This window comes from Ricinus communis, chromosome 10, assembly GCF_019578655.1.
Source record: "Ricinus communis isolate WT05 ecotype wild-type chromosome 10, ASM1957865v1, whole genome shotgun sequence".
Classification (NCBI taxonomy): Eukaryota; Viridiplantae; Streptophyta; class Magnoliopsida; order Malpighiales; family Euphorbiaceae; genus Ricinus; species Ricinus communis.
The window spans coordinates 24,068,610-24,084,810 of NC_063265.1; the positions used below are offsets into that span (position 1 = coordinate 24,068,610).

General features: G+C 33.3%; 1 protein-coding gene across 2 annotated transcripts; it reads right to left on the bottom strand.

Moving 5' to 3' along the window:
- Nucleotides 1–1,214: 1,214 nt before the first annotated feature.
- Nucleotides 1,215–11,530, bottom strand: LOC8259680 (calmodulin-interacting protein 111). 2 transcript variants are annotated; one of them, XM_015718113.3, is made up of 12 exons: nt 11,377–11,529; nt 10,802–11,122; nt 10,407–10,559; nt 8,524–9,410; nt 7,109–7,313; nt 5,272–5,479; nt 3,977–4,413; nt 2,938–3,364; nt 2,581–2,661; nt 2,230–2,420; nt 1,959–2,146; nt 1,215–1,663 (listed from the first exon to the last, which is right to left on the bottom strand). In XM_015718113.3, the coding sequence occupies exons 2-12, from the start codon at nt 11,096–11,098 to the stop codon at nt 1,588–1,590; spliced, it is 3,150 nt and encodes a 1,049-aa protein (XP_015573599.2). In that variant the 5' UTR covers nt 11,099–11,122; nt 11,377–11,529; the 3' UTR covers nt 1,215–1,587. The 2 variants fall into 2 exon arrangements, with proteins under 2 accessions (XP_015573599.2, XP_048236239.1); XM_048380282.1 differs by lacking the exons at nt 1,215–1,663; nt 1,959–2,146 and having other exon boundaries at nt 2,280–2,420; nt 3,089–3,364; nt 11,377–11,530.
- Nucleotides 11,531–16,201: the final 4,671 nt, after the last annotated feature.

The window sequence follows — 16,201 nt, forward strand, 5'->3', positions numbered from 1 at the left end:
AACTTGATAACTTAGTGAGATTTCTTTAAGAAAGCATGAACGTGAGTGAGGTACACTTTCGCAACTGGATAAATATAATTTTTTATATTCCAAAATCAATAAAATTTTAAAAAAAATACAGCTAAATTACAACTCATTATCCAAAAATTTCAGCAAAAACATATGAAGCAAAAGCTAACAAACAAAATTTACAACAAAAAAGCTTATAAACAATTCAATCTCGTTTTATTTATTATTTTTTACTTTTATTTTGTAACTTAAACAATACATCAATTCAAAGATTTAAATCTCAATCCCAACATCAAGTAAAGAAAATTGCAATATTTGCATCAAATTTGCAGCATTGAAGAGCCATTTTTTTGAAGTGAATCAATTTCAATATTGAAGAGCCATTAAATTTGCCACATCAATTTAGTCACTGAAATCTCTTCTTGCATCTTGTGGCCATCTTTTGTTGTTGTAAAGAGAGAAAATGAAGAGGAAAAATAATATTAAGTGGTAAGATATATTGATCGATGTTGATATTAATGAAGAATAGAGTGGCTGGGGTATTTATTGAGAGATGAAAAAAATAATAAAAGAAATCTTTTTTACCCTAGACTAAAGGAAAAATATTCCCTTTATTAATTTAAAAAAAAAAAAATTCTTTTAAACTACTCTAGGCTACAGCCCACTCCAACCTCTCAATAGTTCCACCTCTGATGATAGTTAACAGCAACATTGGCAAAGCCACAAAGGCGACAATAAAATAACTTTTTTATTTGTATTATATTTTCTTTTTCATTTATATTTTATTTCTTTTAGTTTGACAAGGATTCGGAGAAGAAAGAGATAAAATATTTGTTAAAATTTATTAAATTTTTTTAGATTGGTTGTTATTTTATGAGACTAAGATTTTAACAATGTTAAACTTAGCACATTTTGAAAATGTGACACTTTGAATTTTAAGTTTATTTACGATTCGGTCTAAAGTTTAAGAGCTTATCCCATAGGATCAATTAAACCCTGGCCACTCAGTAGATCAGTGGCTAGATTATTAATAGCTAGCTTTGACATTGTTTCAAGCATTGTTACAGCATTTCTTGTATAGTAAAAGCCATTCTTTTCAAGCTTCAATTCGTGTCTGTCATTTTTTCCACACCCCTCATAGCTATAAATTATTCTTTAGCTATCATTTTTGCCTATAAAAGTAGCACTTTAACTGGAAGCAGAAATGGAAAACAAGGATGAAACAAATGGAAAACGACAGAATTTTACACGACACCCACAATTTGTAAAGACCAAGATTTGAACTTTGCATATCAAATTTTCTACACTCTCAATCATGAAGGACGGACCAAAAAATACATGGTTAAGTAATATTTTGTTCTTCCTCTACGCAGTTCCTGATCCTATTTCATAAAAAGAATCTTTAGCTGGATTCTGATCTAACAGTGTTTTCATCAAGTGTTAATGGTGACATGCGATCTCACTCACCAAAAGACTTCAAAGCATAAACTCGGTAGTTTTGCACTGCACGAGGGTAAGTAGATTGAATGCCCGATGCTGCTTTTGAAAGGAAATTGCTTTGTTCAGAGCAGATGGAGTCTACCCACTTGAAGTAGATTTTGAGCCTGGAGCTAGGAAGTGAACCAAGAACTGCATGGTAGATTTCATCATTGTCCTGCCATATAGTAGGACTGAATTAGTTGATTTCATAAAAAGAGAGAGATTCTCTGTCACCAATTTCCACTCCAATGAAGAGAAATACATACAATCAAAATAACATTAGAAAAACTACTAAAACATCTTGAGCTATAGAACTTATATGATCATCATGTCTGTGAGTTCGGCTGAACACTCTCAGGCCCAAGTAAATTTAATAAAACTGAAGTATCGTACACTAAACTAGGCCAGCCTTCATGGGTTTTAGTAATTTGCCCTTTAAGAAAATGTATGTCAGAAAGATCGACAGTTACCAGAAGTGAAATCTGTTTGAACTAGTTGAGCTCTTTGGTTCTTCTAAACAATCTTGTCTATGATTAGAGTGGACAAGCCTTTGAAACTTAGCTGATAGCTCATTATAAGACTCTGTGTTCAATGGCTTGGCTTGTCTAATTGCAGTCCTTGTATGTTTCATCGTTACTTCTGAAGCATCAATACACTCCTAGCAACACAGAAAGTTTAGGATCCAATAAATGAAGAATAGAACTGAAGGGTTGAGCAGAACATGGAAAGAAATTGGAAAACCTCAATGGCTGCCATAGCTGCTTCCCGGCAAATAAATGATATATCTGCTCCAGTACATCCCTCGGTAAGATGAGATAGCTCTTTTATGCTGACGTCAGAACTGCATGGAATTTTACGCAAATGGATGCGAAATATGGCTTCCCTATCGGTTGCATTTGGAGGTCCAACATATAGCAGACGATCAAAACGTCCTGCTCAGATCTCTATGATCAGGAAGGAACCACAATTCGAAAGACCAACTGTAAGGACTAGAAGATTCTGTGTATGCATGCATGCCCATAGAGTACGCACACTGGGGACACACACAGACACACACACAGAGACAGGGAGAGAGAGAGAGAGAGAGAGCACCTGGTCTCAAAAGGGCAGGATCAATCTTGTCCGGGCGATTCGTCGCAGCAATAACAGTAACATTAACCCTTTGATGCAAACCTGAAATAAGCAATCGTGTAATCCAGTGAAAATAAAGTAGGAATACAGCATTCATATATCAAAACCAAACAAGCAGTTCATGAGATTATCCAAGAAATTCAAATATTTTTTCCACCAAGTTTTGGTTAGTTTCATAGCTAATATATCCACAAATATGCAAGAATAACCCCTTACAAAAAGGGAACTTCTATAGCCAATAAATCTATAGAAATGCAAGATCAAATCCCTATAAGAAAAAGAATTTCTATCATGCAATATAACTAACAAATCACTAACCATCCAATTCAACAAGAAGTTGGGTCATAACCCTATCAGAAACTGAAACCCCATCATTTTCTTTCCCACGAATAACAGCAAGACCATCAATTTCATCAAAAAATATGATTGATGGTGCATTGGCCCTGGCCTTTGCAAAGAGGGATCTTACAGCCTTCTCTGATTCGCCAACCCATTTACTAAAGAGTTCTGGACCCTTCACCGCGAAGAAATTTAATCCAGCTTCAGAAGCTACTGCACGTGCCATGAGAGTTTTGCTACAGCCAGGAGGCCCAAACATCAGTACCCCTGTTGGGGGACGTGTACCAATGCGTTGGAATGCATCCTGATGTTTTTGAGGCCATTCCACTGCTTCCATCAATTGAGCTTTTACCTCCTTCTGGCCACCTACATCTTCCCAATTAACTTTTGGAACCTCAAGTATTACCTGGAAGTAGAATAATAAAGTCAAAGAAATGGCGTTTGGATTGATAGACTACTGAAAAGTTCTTCCACAGTGCCATTTTAATGAATATCCTTTCTGAATGATAATTAAAATGGTTTTAATTCCAAATATTAGCAGAGCATGAAATTAAACAAGTTCTAGAGGTGTTCCAAACAAGTTGGATAATTCAACTATTACATATGTCCTAAGGTTCTGGTAGAGCTTATGGATTAGATTCTAAATTAATAAAAAAGCAGCCCTAGTATCTCCGATGCTTCTAATTATGGAAAGCTAACACACAGCAGTAGTCACTACGAATAGAAACACATCTGTCTAGTTCTATGGGTAGTAGCATCTGCTGTATCTGTATCCAAAATCTAGCATCTGATAAATCTTCCCAACTATTTTATAGTTATGGTACACTTCTAGTGCATTACACAACTTATGAGAGTGCTCCAAGACCTCTTTAAACATGTAAAATCCAACGTCTCATATGATATAGTGCTATTTGTAATGTAAATACCTAAAGGCCATATATAATGGTGGAACTAAGTTCCTAAAAACCTGTTTGACAGAACCAGATTCACCCAAACAATATGAAAATATTAATCATACCTCTCGCATGGCACTAGGCCTGACTTTCATCCTCGCCTTCTCAAAATCCTCAAATACAACTTTTAGGATACTTTCTTCTGCCACCAATATTGCCTCGCTAGTACTAAGGCTATTCTCCGAGGAAGCAGCCAAAGATTGCAGATTTGACGATACAGAATCTTCACATGTCTCGCTAGATCCGTTCAACATAATCTCATGATAAGACTCACCAACAGTAGGAGATCCCATGGAATGCAAGTAATTATTAGACTTTCTGGACTTGACATAACGTCGAAGACAAATTAAGGCCGCCTCATTGCAGAGAGCAGCTAAGTCCGCACCCACAAAGCCATGTGTAGCCACAGCAAGGTGTTGAACCTGCAAATCTGAAAGAGAGTGCTCCCTTTGACTGAGAAGAGTATTCAGAATATCTAATCGTTGCTTGGGAGATGGAACACCTGTGAGCAGAAAAATAATAAATAAATAAACACATGGCACTTGTAATGAGCTCAAAAAAGACTAAAGATGGAGCCGCTTGAATGTACAGCAAAAGAACATGTAGCAATCCACTTTGCCATTTCACATGTAGTTCTTCATTAATGCAAGCTCTATGTTTTTCTTCTTCCCTCTGTTATACCTAATATTTCTAATGCAACCACATGAAATTGGCTCCACTCCCTGTAATCCAATTTTTGTAATTCAATCCGTGTCTAATAGGTAATCCCAACAAAGTCAAACTTTTACCTATTTATTACATTAGATGACTAAGCTTTAGGCATCAATCATGCGCAGATTTTATTGTGAATTCTATATAAGAAGTTGCAAGGACTAAAAATTCCATCAGGTGGGAAAACATATCTCAACTACAGCATTAGCTTAGGAATAGCAATCAAGAACTTCCACATGAGCAAAAGCACATTCCTCTAGATGTTTATATTTGCTAGATATTTTTTTTCTTTGAGCATGATAGAAAATACAAGTGGCACTTGAGGCTCCTAGATCACTGATCTTCATGCACTAAAGCTCACAAATCCCAGTTCAATACTTGATGTATTTAGGTAGAATTTTTAAAATGCATATTACCAAATGGACATATTAGTGGTGTTTCGGCATGAGTATTCTGACAAATCAAAATTCATTGAGACATCGAAACCTAGCATTTCTATCAGTACTATAGATATAGGGCCTTGCAGCATTAAGCAGCGTAAAATGTGAATAAAAGTGTAAATAAATTAAAAAATTAAAAATTAAGAATTAAGAAAATAAATAAGAAATAAAAAGAATAAGAAAACAGGAAATAAGACTAATTAGACCACCTATTTCAATTTCCCTATCAAGTCTTCCAGGCCGTCTCAGTGCAGGCTCAATGCTATCAGGCCTATTTGTAGCAGCGATTATAATTACTCCATCAGTCCTACTAACCCCGTCCATTAAATTCAACAATGTAGCTACCATTCTTTGAGATAGTGCTTCACCTCCATCTTTCCGAGCTGGTGCAATAGAATCCAACTCATCAATGAACACCTGTAAAAGGACTACCACTGGTTATAACTGTCTAGGTATAAGAAAGAGTAAATTCTCTATTTTCACAAAGCAAAACTTTAAAATTAATTATGAAATCTATAGGTACCAACCCACATTACATTTTAAAAGAGACAATTTCACTGAACAGCAATAATAATGAAAAGAAATATGTAAAACGAAATGCTCAATCAAATTAGGTCCTCCATTTACTTAGCTTATATAAAGAGGACGCTATAAATATTCCAAAAAAGCTATACTGACTGAAAAAATTGCATTTGTTACAAATTCATACCAATCCACAGAATTCTTTGTAAATTTTAAGTTGTGTTGTTTTTCATATATATGTCAATAGATGAATCTGGGCCATCAATATCAAGTTTCAAATAGTTTACAGGCTCAACTATACTAATCATCTCAAGAAAAATAAAAAGAAGAAAATTAGACAACAAGGAAGAAGAAATTGGAAATGACTATGAGGATGTTGATGAAGAAGAAGATGGCTATATTGAGCTTAATGATAATACTTAGCTGTCTTACAGAAGATACCTTAGGTATTATAGTTATTTAGTAGGAAATAATTATGGTTTTATGTCTCTTGCGCAAGTTCCTTTTAGATTTTCTTTTGTTTTTTGGTTTTATGTCTCTGAACATGCTAAGTTTATGATTTTATGCATGGATTATGATATGAGTCTTATTAGCTTCATTTATTTTTTATTTGTGCCTTGGACCTTTAACAACTATCTATGTCCATGCAAATGAGTAATTCATATAAAAGTATGAACAGGGTATCAAATCTGATCAGTTCGTCTAAGAATGAAATACTAGCTTTTTGGTTAAGAATGAGATGCTAGCTTTTTGGTCCTTTAATATTGCCAAAATTCAAAAAACTACCAATCATGAGTGAAGAAGAAAGCTTTTAATCCTGAAAAAAGAAGAATCGTAATTGAAAGAGAAAGAGGGAACTTAGTAAGAGAGAGAGAAAGAAGAATGGTTGGTGCGGCAGCTAGGTTTTGACAATAAACAAGGAAAGGGATTTCTTCTTTAGACAAATAGATATACAACTTAAGAAACTCTAAAGCTTTCTCCAGAACAGTATATATGTGTGTGTATATATAATATAAACAGAAAATTCAATCAATATAAACTGCACTGAACCAAACCAAACCAAGATGTCAAAACAAAATGAGCTACAATAAGAGAAATGAATTATGCAATTTTAACCGAATAACGCCCATCCATGGTACCCAATGAAGAAAAGGTTGCCAACCTACTTAGCACATGATCAGCATGAAAATCCTAGTATGAAAAGAGTAAACATGAAGACCAAAAACAGTTTGAGCCCCACAATTGTGAAGAAGGTCAATTAATAAGATGTCAAGGAGTAATGGTCAATGCTCCATAGTCCTTCTGTGGACTTATGTTTTCAGTTCCAGCAAATTAAATGTGCATAAGATAGCTTTAAACAACAATGGGTAGAAAGAGAGTCAACAATATGCATTTGCAGTTTGAGACCAAAATAGTTAATAAGCTATAGATGAAACAAATCTAATCATCATTCTTTCTTTTTGAAGAAGGCAAGGGCCCAAAAATTAGAAAAAAAATTAATAACCATGAGAGAAGAAATCTAACCACAGCAGGTGCACCTTGACTGGCGGAAGCAAAAACTTCATGAAGTGCCTGCTCACTTTCTCCATGATATTGACTTATAATCTCAGGTCCATTCACAGAGAGAAGGTTGACACCAGCATCAAGGGCACATAATCGAGCCAAAGAGGTCTTCCCTGTCCCAGTCGGTCCATGAAGAAGCACTCCTTTTGTTGGTCGTAAACCAAGACTAAATAGTTATGTTAATGACCAATAATACTAAAGGTTCCAAATGCAGGAAAATAAAAAATTTAAACAGTGTACAATCAATACTTTATAACATTTCTAGGAAAAGGAAAGATATTTTATCAGTAAAATATATAAACCAGCACTTGCATCCCCAGAGATGCCTTAATAACCCCTACTTGAAGATAGTGATACGGCTAAAATTAGCCTTCACTAAGTGCCACTAATATCTAATTAAAATCTCCATCTCTAGAATGATTAACTTGTTTAATAATTGTAAACTAATCAACACATCTTTATCCAACATATGTCTTGCTCAGATCTCTCTAGAAATACAAAAAATGTTAGATATATAATGATTATCATACCGAAATATAACCATGGAACTTTTTCTTTTTGGCACAAAAGAAGATTTTAAGTGGTATAATAACTTTATGTCCTGTCTAGAAGAGGCACCATGGTAATTAGACACAGTACTTTTGGGAGATTTAGTCAAAATCTCTCAATTTCCAGCCCACTCATCATTTTAGAATCCCTCCTCCCAAACAAGGTAAGCTTAGATAATATACTTTACATAACCTTTCCTTAACTTTAATCTTATTTCACTTGCCATAGCTTTGCCATACAAGGTTTGAGACTTTAAGTGAAATTATAAAATAATAGACACAAGACAAGATGGCCTCTTTGACAGAAGGCTTAATGTGATAATGACCAGAAAATTTGCACGTGTGTGAGAACAATCTTGAACTAAATATTTAAAATATATTTAAGCTTAAATAAAAAGCCCATCGTGCATCATAATCATATACTACATAGCTTAGCAGATGGGAAGTTCTAGATATTTATCTGCTCGTGTTCTAAATTCACAAGGTATTGAAAGGTTCCAGCAGTTTAAAGTACTATCTTGGCTACAAAAGGAAAGTAGCTATCATGATGTTTCAGACATGTAAAGTGGCACTTAATTAACATGGTAGACAGGTACATAATCCTTAGTCTATAAGTTGGGTTTATTAAGTTTATGAACCCATTATATTTCTGAGAGCGTAATTCTAGATTCTTCATCCTTGATAGATCTTATATGTGAACATCTATATAATTCAATTATGAAGAAGAGTTCTTACAACATAGCACAGCTTGCCATGAAAGGAGGCAGCTTTGTAGAGAATGCAATTGAAGTTTCTAACAAACTAAGGAAAAGAACTGGAACGACATACCTCAAAAAATCATTCTTCATGGTTGACAAAATTATGTCCTTCAAAACGGCATATTCTTTATGCAGACCACCCAATTTTGTTATCTCATGTGCCATAACACTTTTCACATGCACATTCTCAATTTGTGTAAATGACAAGCTGCTCCTGTAGGGAGTTTTACAAGCAGAATTCATTGGTAAATGCAAGTATACTTTTGTTTCATGATTTATAGAAATAGTTTCTTTCAGATGGTCCATTGATTCAGAAGACTGAGGACAAACACTGTTACTTCTTTCTTTTATCAGATCTTGATTTTGATTATCTTCCAAAGATTGATTTGCGCTTACGACACGGAAAATGCAAAGCTCCGAAAGTATAGGGATAGCCACAATATTCCCACATATTAGAATACGAGAATACAACCAGGAAACAACACAAGCCTGCAGAAGTTGTTTCACACTTTCATCCTTTAGGACCTCTTTGATATCAAATGAATCAACATGAGTCTGACGGCGGTTAGATAAATTGGACATTGCTTCTTCACATCTTGATGAAGCTGACAGGCTAGGACTACTAGAACTTAGCTTTGGCTGACACAATGGTGTCCTGGGAGATGAATTCTTCCCATTTTCAGATTGTCCATGTGTTTTTTCAGCAGAATTCATTTTAGAAATCACATCACTGCTCTGTTTGACCCTATCCTTAACAGGAACCAGCTCTAAGTGCAATTCATAGAAGTTGTGAGATGAGAGACTATCAATTTTTTTATCATTTGGTTTACTGTCTCCATTTACAAGCCCACTTAGAAGTTGATTTTGTACAGGGTAAACAAATACAAGCCGTCCTGAAGCAGGACATCCCATTGTGTATGAAAGGCTTGAAGAGAACCGCACCCCATCCTTCAAAGCCTGGAAAGGAATGTTAAAAGGGTAAAATTCTAAGTTTCCAGAAATCAATTCCGTGAAATGAGAAAATTATACAAATAATTAATTAAAAAGAAAAAGGCTACAGCTTTCCCTCAACAGCCAGAATGTCTGCAAATCTTTTATTAAAATAAAGGGTCGCCTCCCACACTTCTACTAACAAACATAGATTCAGTACTGCCTTGTGTCCAATTTTATTGAATAACTGTAGTTACATGCCAAACGGAGCGAAAATGAAATGCATTGATAGTGAAACCCTGAACCTAAAGTGATTGTGGAACGTGCTAAGCAACAGTTGAACAAGTTGGAAATACTTGAGTTTAAAATTAGAGATGTACATTATAAAAATGAGTGGGGAGAGAGAGGCAGTTCAAGTCATCAAAAATTCAAATACATAAGAACACAAATGTGAGAGCAAATAAAGCAACAGGTCCTCACATTCCACCATGAACTGAAGGTTCGGCTTTATAAACAATGAAAAAATAGTATTTTGAGTAAATCCTTTTGAAACTTGACTAAAAGAAACCCACATAGGAAAAAAGACAGCACAACCAATTCAATGAGCAAACACATATATTTATGAACTATGACTATGAAGCCATATATGAAAACACATATGCACAAATGCACAGTTCTTCCTTAAATTTTCCCAAATTACTTGGCCATTCAACGATTAAAAAATTACCAAGTATAAATAAATAAATTTTATCACAGGAAGAATGATGACAATGTAAACTCAGCGTCAAAAATATATCATTTTTAGCCAGAGCAACTTCTAATATTATCAATAGAGAAGAAGCCCAAATCTTTTTGTGATTGATTAGAAAAAGGAATTCAAATTTCCCGTATGAACTTGCTTTCACTTTGCAAGAAGAAAATGCTTGAAATGTATCAGCTAGTCTTGCATTCTGCTGCGGACATGCTTCTTTCTAAATATGCTGCATAACAACGTAGAGATTGAGCTGAGAGAGATATTCAAACCTTACAAGAAGGAAACACCGTAGCAAAAGCAAAGTAGTTCCCCACTTCATTTGTTGTTTCATCCAGATTCTCAACCTCAAACTGCCTAGCAAATTCTCCCGGTATTGAGATGAGAGGATTTGAAACTCTACGTCCTGATGCAGCAAGAGAAACCTGAAACAATATTACAATGACAAATTGAATAACAAAATGAATTATAAAAAAGAGAAAGAACAAATATAAAAGAGCAACAAAGCAATTACATCACTAAGACAATATAATGCAGATAAAGCAAAAACTATTGTTGTCAACAAGAAAAAAGTTACAAGAAAACTATAAATGATATTTTGAATCTCCATTTAAAAAATGCATAAACATTACAAAATGAAATTTTGGTTTATTCGATGAGAAATTACCGATACAATAGAGCCAGGGGAAATTGAAGAAGCAACCATGGAAGATTCGGACAGCCAAATTTTGCAACCTTTAGAATGAGGGTCAACATCAGTGAGTCGACCGATAAAAGCAGAATTACCAATCATGGAAGGATATCTGTTTGATGCTTCTTGTAAAGAGATGGCAACATCTTGCTCACTAACTTCTAATAAATCATCACAAGAAGATATCAATGATGGTGTTCTAGGAGATTGAGAATGTTCAGCATTCGACAGCCTTGATGCTGTCTTTGGGTGCTTCTTAACCTTTGAAGGCATCTCTCCCTAAAATCAAAAACCCTCCTACACCAAAACCAATACCACTTTGCTTTTAATTAATATGGCAAATAAATACATAAATTATCTCTCATTCAATACCATACAATTACAATAAATATAACAAAATTAGAAGCATATGCAAAAGCATAATAATTTCCTAATTATAACAAACAGTTGCAATAGAAGCATATGCAAAGAACAAATTCTTAGAAATTATTAATTTCCTAAAACTAAGATCTTAAAGAGACCAAAGATAGTAGAGAATTAAGAAACTTAACTGTTGAAAGAAATACTTTGGCACCGTTCGACGCACACACTGAACAATCACGTGCAGAGCAGCAGAGGCCGCTGGGCGGCTACTAGGAGCGCGAGGTTAAAAAAATATGCAGTGACAAGGATGAAAAAAATAAATTAATTCAAGGAAAAATTACACCAATGGGTATGTACTTTTCCAATTTTAGTTGAGGTTAAATACTATTTATTCATATAGGTTGGTATAATATATGATTTGGTTGTTTAATTTTTTCTACATTTTATATAAATTAATTTTAGTGTCTAATTAAAATAATAAATTTTATTTATTTATATCTTTTATTTCTTTTAGTATAATCTAATTTTAAAAAATTTTAAACGTATTAAAAATATTTATTTTTTATTTAACATTATTAAATTACTAAGTAATTTAATATTAAATTTTGAAATAAAGTAAATTGTTACGTTATTATTTTTACTAAACACTAAAATTAGACTATATTAAAAATAATAATTATTTCACTAGATTAAGACATAATTATTTAATTTAATTTTTATTTTTATATAGTTTAACTATGATATATAATAAAAATAACAATAGAATAAAAAAATTTAACTAGAAATATTTGTTTTATATTAATAACTAAAATTAAGTTATATAGTAATTTATTAATACTATTATAAATATAAGTAGTTTTAAAATGTTTAAATTATTTAAATAAAAAATAAAAAATTAGAGTACAAAAAAAAATTAAATTTATTATTTTAATTAGACACTAAAACTAACTTGTACTAAATTAATTTTGGACGAATTTGATATTTAATAATATGTTTAAGGATCAAAATGTAATCTTAAATTACTAGTTTAATTCTTCGACTAACACGGAATGTGGTAGTAATTAATTTTATGGAAAGTTTAATGTAATAAAAAATGTAGAACTTGACTAATATATTAGGTAAAACTATAGGGAGTAAACAGTATTTGACCTTTTTAGTTTTTGGTGGCTAAACATTTATTTTTTTTAAAAGTTACTCAACTTTAAAAGAATTTAAATAAGTTTTTATTTCAATTTGCTTTCATCGGACTGCTGAGTTGGCTTGAGTGGGCTTACTTTTACCTATATATTTCACCACGTTAACTTTCTTTATTTTCCGATAAATGAAATTTATAAAATTACTCATTGGCTTTTTTACTTAATAATTGAGTGTTTAGAAATTTAGAAATGTTTAAAAGAAGCAAACAATTCAAAAGAAGATAAAGACAAAAAAAATTAAAAAAAAAAAAAAGAAAATTTTGATTTAAAAAATGGAGGCAAATTAAGAACAAAAATTCTAATTACTCAAGTAAGAAAGCCAAGGAATAATTTTATCAAATCTCATTTATTAGAACACATAGGAAGTTAACATGATGAGACATGTAAGTGAAAGTATAATGCACTCAAGCCAACTCAGTAATTCGGTGAAGCAAATCAGATATAAAAACTAATTTAAATCACATGCAGTTATATCAAAAGCGATTAGCCAAGGCGTTCAATAAGAAAGTGAAATCAGAAAATATCAGAGCTGGTGATTTAGTGTTGAAGCACACAAGACCTACCGCGTTCAATCTGAGAGGAAAGTTCAGGCCTAATTGTGAGGGCTAGTACCTTGTAAAGAAGATCCAGCAAAAAAGTGCTGCTAACATTTTAAACCTTGAACGGAATGAACTATCTGAGCCTATTAATCTGGATCGTCTCAAGAAATACTATGCATAAAAACAATAGCATGCTAATTAAAAAACTTGAAAAGATTGGTCAGGTAAAAATTAGGGCATAAAGAGAGAAAATGTTTAGCGAGAAAATTCGGAAGGACTAGCTAATAATAAAAGCTGTATCATGAAAAATTAAAATGTACCTATTTAGGCCTTTACTAAGTAAATAAATTCTTTAGAACTTTTATCAAACACATATATGTATGTTTGTTACTGTATGCACTACTAAAAGAAAAGACTAAATTAAACCCTATGCAAAATCAATGAGATCTAAAAAATAGAAGCATTCTTCATTTTCTTCTTTCTGCATCTGCATTCCTAGATTCAACAGCTAGCTCTCGAGTCCTCTTAAATCTTGCAAATCCAAACGCACTCGTAGTATGAAGTTGAATCTAAGCCTAAAGTTGTCATATGTGGTTAGGTTGCCTTAAGCATCAAGGATGCAATCTATGATGCACCAGGGCCACAGTCTCTCCATCTTGTCTAAGAAGTCCTGCCTTAGTGGAAAACCTTCAAATTCGAGAGAGAATTCCAAAATCAGTTGTTTTTGCGCATATTGGCAACAAAGCTTGGCAAATGTGTAGAAAATGGATGCTTGTAAACTGAGTAAAGGGACGTAACCACCATATACCAAGAGTGTGACATGCTTAATTCTCCACCAAGGATAGGTCCAGCAGATAAGTGCATCTAAAATGCTTTTCATCCAAGAAATTCAGTTCTTATGACCTTGAAGGGCAGCAATAGAGCGAACTTCCACATGCTTCAGCTTATATTTGTCAATGTCCCTTAGGATGGTCAATAAGCTTCTCACGCAACCAAATTTGTAAAAAGAGAAGAGAAAAAGAAAAATAAATAAAAAATAAAAGCTAAGTTGAAAACACGAAAGGGTGGCTCAAACAAACATATAGTCCGCTAAGTCAAAAATTCGAAAGGGCAGCTTAGGTAAGAGTTAAGACAATAGCCTACTAAGTTGAAAATTTGAGAGGGCGGGTTAGGCAAAAATAAAGGCAAAAAGAATAAAGAAGAAAAGAGATTTGGTTGCATACTTGCAAGAGAATAAGGCTGCCACCAAACTATTGATGGGTTTCGTACATCTCCAATCCAATAATAGTTTCTACCAAGATAATTGGAACTGGATCAGCCCTACACTCTACTTGGCCAATAATGCCGGCAATTTTGATATCTTCCTCTCCTTGGGGAGAAATCAGTAGGAATTGGGCAGCCAAAAGCTCAACATCCTAACCTAAACAGGTGTGCCCCTCTCTTTCTTCTCATAATAGGGGATTAATAAGGTGATAGTGATATATTCGCCAATAGAAATGCTAAAGTACCTTACCTGGGGGCATATTGAATAACTCTACCAATTTTCAAAGGAAAAGGTCATCTAGCTTTGGCAAAGCAATAAGATGTGTAGAATCTTCGAGGCCTCCAAGAATAGTAGAAAACTCTTCGATTATAGGGCATAACTCTTGCCTATTAAAGCAAAAAAAGACATGATCTTTTAGGCACAAAAAGTTAACAGCCGAGTGAAGAAAATCGTAGTCAAGCTTGGTGTGTTGTATCATTTTGTAGGAAGAAAGGTGGAATTTCCTAAGTTTGATTCACTCATCACTAATAACGGTTTTGAGAAGAGTTTTGAGGGCTTTAACACTTCTTTGATCATGGTTTTTAATCTAAATGGAATGAAATGCATGTATTTATATGCTAAGAATCAATGTTTGAATCGGACTCTAAAACCATACAGCCGATCGACTTAGCATACTGTCGATCGGTTATATGTAGAGCCGATCGGCTCAGCTCCACAACCATTGACTATGTGATATCATCGACTAGAATCTTAGAGTTTTCAAGGATTTGGATGTTTCATGAATTTTTGGGTCTTGGTTGTTCACGGAAGCTGCATGTATGATATTCAATAATAAATTAAATATTGAGCATGCTTCAATGGTCAATTTTATATCAGAAAGGAGTTTAAGTCATATAAAAGGCAACCAAAGAAAGAAATGTTAGGAATTAAAATTAAAACATAAGGAAAGGCGCAACAAAAGCAATTAAAAAATTTTCACCACTCCCACCAAGGATCTTATTGATTAAGATAGACATAACACACAAAACAAGCAAAAGATGGAAAAGGCTTATAAAGGGAGATTTTGGCCAATCCAATGAGTGCTTCTTGCTTTATTGATTTTTTATTCTTTAAGAATGATTAATGAACTTTAAAGCTACTCAAGTGACCCGCCTCGTTTGGTGATCCACACAAGCTTTTAAATAAAGATCTCACTAAACCACTTTTAGGAGATTGAGAATAAATGTTGGAGATTGAATGCTAGTTTCAAGCAAGGGGATGAATCAATTAATCTTATTGATTGATTCACCTAAGTTCTTCTAAATAATTTTTTTTTCTTTTAGATGTGCCACCAATGTTCAACCATTCACCCTTTTTGTCGCCTCATATCATCTCTTTCTACATATATGGCTTTTAATCAAAGTCCTTAAAGGTTTAAAATTTTTACAAAACTCTAACTTACTTTAAGTTGAGCTTTGTTATCTTAAATAGACTTTAATTAGTATAAAACTAATCCATAGAAAATAACCCATCATAGGCCCATTATACAAGGCCCATTAGCTTTTAATTAGTTAACCTTTAATTAGGCCCAATATATGTGAACTTAAGCCCAATGCTTAAACCCTCACTTAAAGCCTATTTGTATGTGACCCAAAAATTTCCTAACATTAGGCAATGAATATAGATTATGAATTAAACTTTTTTAATTTAATGTTAATTTTCTAATTTAACTTAATCTATATTCAAAAATCAAAATTGGCATCTAGCAATGCATCATGACCACCCAAATATAAAGGAATGATTAAAGTGCTTTAATCAACCTTTATATTGAACAATCTTACAGAGTAATTCAATCTTTTCATTGTACTCTTATCCCAATTAATTCATAGAGCATGGATGCAAGTGTCAACTCTATAATTGAGCCAATCATATTTGTTCTTGATAAATGCATATAACATCTTGATTAAGATTTATGAAACCCTTTTCATAATTTTCATTTGTACAATCTTGGTTTAGGATTTCTATGTTGAAGCAT